At 34.0% G+C, this 8,552-nt stretch overlaps 2 protein-coding genes across 3 annotated transcripts; one reads left to right on the forward strand and one right to left on the reverse strand.

The window, feature by feature from the left end:
* Positions 1–568: 568 nt before the first annotated feature.
* LOC101249234 (uncharacterized) lies at positions 569–3,934 on the reverse strand. 2 transcript variants are annotated; one of them, XR_003244422.2, is made up of 6 exons: positions 3,322–3,934; positions 2,991–3,238; positions 2,530–2,739; positions 2,058–2,157; positions 1,595–1,977; positions 569–806 (listed from the first exon to the last, which is right to left on the reverse strand). XR_003244422.2 is itself a non-coding variant. In XM_069291219.1 (5 exons), the coding sequence occupies exons 2-4, from the start codon at positions 2,574–2,576 to the stop codon at positions 1,618–1,620; spliced, it is 507 nt and encodes a 168-aa protein (XP_069147320.1). In that variant the 5' UTR covers positions 2,577–2,739; positions 2,991–3,464; the 3' UTR covers positions 569–806; positions 1,595–1,617. The 2 variants fall into 2 exon arrangements, 1 of the variants encoding a protein (XP_069147320.1); XM_069291219.1 differs by having other exon boundaries at positions 2,991–3,464.
* A 3,617-nt stretch (positions 3,935–7,551) lies between these two features.
* LOC138339352 (uncharacterized) lies at positions 7,552–8,552 on the forward strand. The gene is made up of 2 exons (XM_069290944.1): positions 7,552–7,974; positions 8,058–8,552. Exons 1-2 carry the CDS (start codon positions 7,552–7,554, stop codon positions 8,550–8,552), a joined length of 918 nt encoding a protein of 305 aa, XP_069147045.1.

Below are 8,552 nucleotides of genomic sequence, written 5' to 3' on the forward strand. Positions count from 1 at the left end.
CTCTAAGGAAGGGAAATCTAGTGGCTGAAAGTTGAAATCTGCTCCTAAACGAGCAATTGAGACCAGAAAAATCTGGTTGCCACTCGTGCTAGAAAGTGTCGTCGCTACTGGTTACTAAGGACGAGTTCAAAATACTGGTCTTTTAATGTCTTTGAGACGAGAAAAACACTGGTCGTGGAACAATTTTAGAGACTGCATATCTGGTCTTAAATGGACCATTGATAAGTTGGATTTCAGATCGTTAATCCTCTTTTGCGTCCTTCCGCAACCTTGTCCCAATAACTCTTTAGGGACGAGTGTGATCTGGTCCTAGAATAGCGTTAGAGACCGTTAGCAATCTGTTCCTAGAATAGTTATACCGACAATAAGGAACTGGTCCTAAAGAAGCTTTAGGGACGACAACAAGCTGGTCCTAGAATAGTTGTAGGGACGAACAACAACCTGGTCCAAAAATAGCTTTAAGACGAACATCATTTCTAGTCGTAGATTCACCTTTACAGAAATTCACTAACTATGGTCTCTAACTAATAACTGTTGATCCAATAACCATTGATATCACAAGCATCTAACAAAATATCAAATTAATTATCAACTAAAATCTGGATACAAAAGATTTAAGTTTCAATATTTTCTTAATTAATAAACAAAAAACTAAGACAACATCCATTGTTTTGCATAACATTCATAGCAAAGAAAGAATGAGTTGGTGCATCTTATAAGCTATGATTCACAGAAGATGAGCAAAAGTTGGGCAAAAACTTAAAAGTTTACTCTTTTTCATGTGATTTTCAGAAACATCCATAAACCTGCAAGCATAAGAAAAAATTATATTAGAAAAAACTTCAAATTCATCAATCAATAGAAACCAACATCTATTTTAAAGAACCACCCCTAACTAATGTTTAGTAAAAATTGGAGATAAATGGATAGAAAAGTTAGCTTATGAGACTATTTAATTGGATGAACTATTTGAAAGTGAAACGTAGTAGTTCATTTTGTAACAAATTAAAGAACAATGGATGTGACAATAATATTTAGCCTATAGCCTTATCTGCACAGGTGTAGATAAATTAACAACAGTGAGTCGAGCGATTGTCCCTAGCTAATAGCACCACAGCGAGCCCCAAAAATTGCCTTGGACAAAAGATCAGTGTACTTCTTTGAGTTGACTTTCCTATCGATACCTCTAATAGTTGCTTCTATTATAAGTATAGAGAAAGGATTTTCTTTCAACATTTCTGCAGCCATTGCGGGTGCCATGAAGATTGAGGGGATGTCCAAGATTTAAGAACAAGAATTTTGACGGGCACTTACATGGCAGCACTGTTACGTTGCAGCAGTGCATAAAGAATATCTTAAGAGACGAGCAGGATGAACAATAATCAGGCAAAATATGGTAAAACAGAGAAGGTGGCAGCAGTGTTACAGGAACGCATAAAATTTAAAAACAATGTTTGTGCCGTTATGCAGAAAATGAAAAACTAAGCCTTTCACTATTAAAAAAAGTTATGCGGATAATCAAAAACAGATCACATCTCTACAACCACTAATTCTAAAGAAAACATATTTATAAGTCAGGTATATTGTCACTTACTTGGTTAACTGAATAGGCAGTGCTCATTCGGTTGAAACTGATGTTGTTGTCGGTGGGACATGTGACTGCTGAGCAACGAAGAATTCTTTCATATTCATTATATCTTTCATCTTATCTTCTATGGTAGACAAGCGATCATTCAAAGATTTGTTTTCCTCATTCAAGATTTTGTTTTCTTCATTCAAGAATTTGATATCCTCTCGAATTGAACGTAGCGCGGACAATAATTCAGCCTTTGAAGAAGTTCCACCTTTCAAGTCTTTTGCCTTTAATCCACCTCCTAGTCCAAATACATGGCTAAGAGTTTGAGGTCCACAACATTTTTCAACAATCTCTATAATAGGTAGAGATGGATCTGCTTGAACCATTTCCTCGAGTTGAGCCTATAGTATATATCAAAGAATATTTTTAATCATAACACATCATTTTGAAGTAATTAATATATTAAGTTTACCAAACGCACATGTTTTTTCAATTGCTTCAGGTTCAACAAGCTTGTTATCTTTCTTACGCGTCTCAAAGAAAATAGTTGCCACTTCTGGTGGATTTCCATCTTTTCCTCCCTTTACATCAAAGTCAAACATGTCAAATAACACACACCTTGTAAAAGGTCTATTTCGGAAAAATTAATTTTATGATATTTCCTTTTGATAGATAATCTCTCTAATAGGCTTGCTACCAATATGATGAAGCATCTTCAATTTAGCTCGGTTTGTTTCATTCCTTCTACTCCTTGCCAGTATTTATTTAACAAAGAGTTGCATTCTAGGAGGATAAATGAATATAATAGACCATAGAAAAGCTAATACAATTGCGGATCAGATATACTCTCTAAATAGGGCTCCGCAATTGACAAAACGGTTATGTACCAAAAGAGAAAGCAAACTCCAGAATAGAGAAGTTAGCAAAGTAAACTACTAATTCAGTAGGCATACCTGAAAACTTTCATAAGCAAAGTGCTCTTTTCACTAACCATTCCCATCTTTTTTGTCTACTCCCCTTGGGACATTCTTAAGAGACTGTTGAAGTGGCTTGTCCTTCACATATTTTGCATGCAAGTGTCCTCTCCATTTATTCCATAACTCATTCATCCATCCCAAGATATGATCACGATGATCATTCATATCAACATTCTCAAATTTATGCTACAACAATCGAAACATGATAAGTTGAGTTATCATCTTCAAACTTGATCTATGTTTCTGAACAACTTTGCTCTGAGATTATAAAAACACTCTAAGGTACTTGATTATAAACTATTTATCTATTATAAATGAATATCGATACGAGCTACTTTAGATAGAATTCTAAGATAAAAAACATTAGCTATATTGGACAAGAACACACGACATATCAGGTAGCAGTAAATAATATAAATCATGTGTATATTTATTACCTCAACAGCCGCCCACATATGATTCAACTTTTTTTGCTTAATATCATGCCACGATGATACTCTCAAGGGACAAATATTACGATCACGAACAATTTTACCCAAATGCCTCGAAAACAGATTGATATTTGCTCCAACCTTTCGATTATTGTAAAAGGTTACTTTCAGCTTTTGTCCAATTTCAAGTGAAGCAACTTCTTTGCACATGTTGCTTCCTCGAACTTTTTTTACCTTTGTAGAATTAGATGAACCTAAAGTTGCATAATATAATAATAACTATAGAAATCAAACTCAATTCAAAAACATAATAATATATGAATTTAACATATCATACCGTTTTCAGTTGTTTGAGAGTGCTTCATGACTTGATTAATAGAAGGAGACAATGAAACATTGGTCTGCATACCATCTTTCTTAAGAACAATATTTTTCATTTTTCTTATTTCTTGACAAGAGGAAGAGGTAGAACTCGATTTTGTGCTTTTAGAAAGAGTTTGCATACGTTGATTAGAACAACCAACACTGTTGTTAAAAGATCCCACCTCAGATTCAGAAATTTCTTTTCTCTAGTCCCTTTCTTCTGCAATTTATTGTGCTAGTTGGTTTAAAATGTTTGATAGTAGTTGTATGGATCAACAGTGGAGAAGTCCAAACAAAAAAAAGTAGGAAAAGACATTTATCTTCAACACAATTAAATCAATAGGTTCAGTCATTTTTCATCGAAAATGATAGACATTAACTACAAGAAAGTCGGCCTCATAATCAAAAATATCTTACTTGTTTCAACTTCTTGAGTGTATTTCTCAATTTTAATAGCAGATGTAGGAAATGAAAAATTATTTTGGATGTTCTCTTTCTCAGGAACCATGGAGTTCTTATAAATCTGATACTTTTCAAGTCCTCGTCCTTTGTCCTTCTCCGTATAACCTGAAAAAAAAGACAGTCATATTCTTCATTATTTGAATCAATCTCATAGATTTATTCACATGGTCTAATTCCATTCGTAAGTAAGATAACATTTCATTGACTATAAAAAGTTGAAAACAAATAATTGAAGCAAATAAGTGGACAAAGTCAATGATATGTCTGTGACATAATATCACAGTTATTAGGTGAAAGAGGGGCGACAAGGGAGAATTCACCAGCTAAAAATCACTCACCAAGTAAAAATTAATCATAAAAATCAAAAGGTTCTGTCATTTTTGTCGGAAATGGTTGAAATTTCACACTTCCTCCTCCAAGTTAAAATACAGAATGCAGGAAAAGAATATCTCTTCAATAGAACTAAATATTTTGCTTATGGTCGGAAGTAATAGAATACAAAATATCTTACTTGTTTCAATTTCTTTGATGTACTTCTTAACTAGATCACTTGATTGAGGCAACAAACTCTTAGATGATGTATTCCCTTTCTCACCCAGAGATTTAAGTCCTCGTCCTCGTCCCTTTCCTATAGCCCCAGGCGCGACAAATGTATACTCTTTAAATTCGAACTGACCTCATTTTCAGTTTTCAATGGTTTCATCTTGAACCAGCAAGAATAGTCAAAAGTTAAAGTTTGGACATGGAAAAAAGTAAACATATACTGATAAAAAAAAAACGGTGTCATCATACTGTTTAACAATGAATATATTGATTCATAAATAGATATTTCACCTCATTAGTTCTTTTTCTTTTCTTTTGTGATGGACTTCCTAACTCTACAATATCATCCTCCATTTGTTCCACAATCTCATAGGAATTACGAGGTTGAGTCTTCCTCACTACTTGCCAACCTTTGTTGGAATTATCATTAGCATAAAATACTTGAGATGCTTGATTCGCTAAAACAAATGGCTCATTTGTTTTCAAAAATCTGTCGGGATTAACACTCACAAAACCATACTCATCCTTTTTAATTCCTTTTAATTCATCATACACATCAAACCAATCACATTTGAATAAAACCACTCTTCTATCCATGACAAATTGCAACTCAATTATATCTGTTAAAACTCCATAGTAATCAAGGTTCTCTCTATCTTCATCATTCTCACCCAATACAACAACACCACAATTTTGAGTCCTTAACTTTTTATCATGCTCTTCTACATGAAATCTATATCCATTAACAATGTAACCATTAGAACGCGTCGAATATTTTGTGGGACCGCATGAAAGTGAGAGTAGATCTTCCATGATACAACTATCATCTCCTTTATGCAATTGTGCGACCTATAAACAAAATTTTATTGAATATTTTAGAATGAGTATTATAATATTAGATATATCAATTTTTATATTTATGTATCACTCACTCTATCTTTAAACCATTCAATAAATTGTCGGCTCCATTCTGCATAAGACAACTGTCGAGCATTCTCATGAGTTTGTGCAAACTCTCTAAAAAATTGAATTGAACCATAAGTCCCCATATAGAAAAGAAATTACCTTAAAAGAAATAAAAATGAGATAATATGAAAGAACTTTCCATACTTAAGATATGGTAAGACTTCATCACAATTCTTCAGTATGTATACATGTGCTTGTTCTAATTCATCCTCTTTAAGATCACATGGCTCTTTAACTCCAAGAGTTCTTCCAAGTTGACTAAAGATGGATAAACCGCCATCTAATTGTTTTAAGCCACCACCATTATTTCGCTCGGGCCGACTGAATCTTGTGTCAACTTTATGCAGATACATTGAACATAGTATCATACATTCATGTGCAATGTATCCCTATGCAATACAACCTTCAGGATATGCTCTATTACCAATAAGAGATTTCAAAAAAATAACCATCGTTCCATAGGATACATCCACTGATAATGAGTCGGTCCAGTAATCTTAGCTTCATTAGCTAAATGAACAGGTAAATACTCCATCACATCAAAAAATGAAGGAGGTGAGACCTTTTCTAACTTACAAAAAGTTAATAGGTATTTGCGCTTCAATATGTTCCAAGTTATAAATTTTCAACTCCTTTGATCTAAGAAGACTAAAAAATATAGATAATTCAATAAGTGGTTCACACACTTCTTTTGACAACATACCACGAAGTGCAAGAGGAAGTATATGTTGCAAGAGAACATGACAATCATGGCTTTTTAATCCAGATATCTTGTGATCTTTCAGGTTCACACATTGAGAAATATTAGATGAAAAACCATCAGGAACCTTTAGATTCTTTAAGAACAGGCACAATTTGTGCTTATCTTCTGAAGACAGTGTGTATCATGCTATTGGAACTTCAATTTTCTCCCCATTTTGGATGGAGTGCAATTCTGCCCTAATGTTCATCTCTTGCAAGTCTAATCGATTTTTTATTGTGTCCTTGGTCTTGCCTTTGACATTCATGATTGTCCCCATGATATTATCACATATATTTTTTTCAATATGCATAACATCCAAATTATGTCGCAGCAAGAGACACTTCCAATATGAAAGTTCAAAAAAGATACTTTTTTTGTTCTAGTTATCCTTTCGATTTTCACGTGATATATTCTTTCTTTTCTTAGGATCCTTCGATAATTGTAACCCTTCAAGATCTTGTACTTGATTAAGTATTCAATACCTGAACACATTTTTGGTGGGGGGCCTTTTCTCAATTGTACCATCAAATGAGTCCTTATCATTTCTCCATTTGTGGTTTTCAGAAATATAACATCAATGACCCATAAAACACTCCTTCTTACCATTCATCAATCGAATTGAGGAAGGGTCTTTATTGCAACATCGGCATGTCATTTTTCCTTTTGTACTCCATCCAGATAAATTTTCATATGCTGGAAATTCATTGATTGTCTACAATAAAGAAGCATGCAATTTAAAATTTATTCTAGTAGATGCATCATAGGTCTCAATACCAACTTCCCACAACTCCTTCAATTTCTCTATTAAAGGCTGAAGATATGTATCAATTGCATCTCCTGGACCATTTGGACCTAGAATAAGCATAGACAAAATAAAGTTTTCTTGCTTCATACACAACCAAGGTGGTAAATTATAAGGAATAAGAACAACAGGTCAAATGCTATGTGAGGTTTTTGAATTCCAAAGCGGTTGAAATCCATCACTAGCAAGTCCAAGTCGAACATTACGAGGCTCAGCAGCAAATGAAGGATGAAGTTCATCAAATGATTTCCATGCCATTGAATCAGCTGGATGCCTCATTATTCCATCATCAACTCTTTTATCCTTGTGTCATGTCATTAGAGAAGATGTCTTTGTAGACATTGTTAAGTTGAACAATACAATTAATTAGTTGGATTTGTTAAAGTTTGTTAGTTAGTTTTAAAAGATAGCTTCTAATTAATTCTAGTTAGTTGGAAAGATGTATATAAATAGTAGAATACCTTGTGTAAACAGGCAAGTCGGTTAATACAGTTTTCTCACTGTTTCTTCAATTCTTTTTTTCATCTCACAATTATTCTCTCAATTGCCATAACAATGGCAAGGTAGCTATCACTCAACATGGTATCAGAGCCACCAATACTCTAGCTGCTAGAGAGAGTTTTTTTCTTTTTTACATCATTCAAATTGGACGAACAGTGGAATACCGACGTCGGAGATAATCGGAAACTATGGTGGATGCAATTAGGTCATCGGAGGTGCAAGATAACTCCAATCGAGAACAGATCGACAATTTCACTGATATTCATCCAAGGAATCCTTTATATCTTCATCCATCTGATACTCCAGGTAGCATTTTAATCCCTCAACAACTTACTGGTATAGAAAATTATACTGGGTGGAGTAATTTTATGAGAGTAGCATTGTTAGCTAAGAATAAAATTGTATTTATTGATGGTACTTGTTGTAAACATCACTACAAAGGAGATCTGAATCATGAATGGGAGAGATGTAATGCTTTTGTGTTATCGTGGATCACAAACTCCGTTTCAAAGGAATTAGCAAATGGCTTAATGTTTTCATCAAATGCCCATAATGTTTGGAAGGATCTGAAAGAGAGGTTTGATAAACGTAATCTCACTAGAATATACCAGGTTCATCGCGAAATCAGTACAATGAGTCAAGAAACTTTTACAATTTCTGAGTAATATTCAAATTGCGAAATCTTTGGGATGAGTATGTATCATTGGTTCCTTTACCTGCTCGTGAATGTGATAAGTACAAGGTATATGCAGAACATATGGAAAAACAAAAGCTGATGCAGTTTCTAATGGGACTCAATGATAATTTTGCCCAATCAAGGAGTCAGATTCCTATGACTGTTCCAAGTCCTAGTTTGAACCAAGCTTATAATCTGATAATGCAGGATGAGAGCCAAAAGGTGCAATCTAGTTTGATATCAAATTGTGTTCTAGCTGTACAGAAGCTTAATATCCTTGAGACTACTACTACTGCTACTGCTTTAGCCTCCTTACAGAACAATAAGTTCAAGCCAAAAGCTGGGGGATTGTATTGTGACTATTGCCATTTGAAAAACCATACGAAAGCTAACTGTTATAAGTTGATCGGCTATCCTCTAAACTACAAGTTTCAGAAGAAAAGAGGTGTGAATAATAGGAGCTTTAGGGGTCACAATTTTGAGAATGATAGAATTCTAGAATGCATAGAATGA

This window comes from Solanum lycopersicum, chromosome 11, assembly GCF_036512215.1.
Source record: "Solanum lycopersicum chromosome 11, SLM_r2.1".
Classification (NCBI taxonomy): domain Eukaryota; kingdom Viridiplantae; phylum Streptophyta; class Magnoliopsida; order Solanales; family Solanaceae; genus Solanum; species Solanum lycopersicum.

Bases quoted from the DNA above. Each gene is read 5' to 3' on its own strand.
- LOC101249234 (XM_069291219.1), bottom strand. From the start codon at position 2,576: ATGGGAATGGTTAGTGAAAAGAGCACTTTGCTTATGAAAGTTTTCAG. The intron at 2,158-2,529 runs GTATGCCTACTG...TTTGATGTAAAG, and splicing joins TTGCTTATGAAAGTTTTCAG to GGAGGAAAAGATGGAAATCC. The intron at 1,978-2,057 runs GTGCGTTTGGTA...TATATACTATAG, and splicing joins TGAAGCAATTGAAAAAACAT to GCTCAACTCGAGGAAATGGT.
- LOC138339352 (XM_069290944.1), top strand. From the start codon at position 7,552: ATGGTGGATGCAATTAGGTCATCGGAGGTGCAAGATAACTCCAATCGA. The intron at 7,975-8,057 runs GTTCATCGCGAA...CTTTGGGATGAG, and splicing joins ATCTCACTAGAATATACCAG to TATGTATCATTGGTTCCTTT.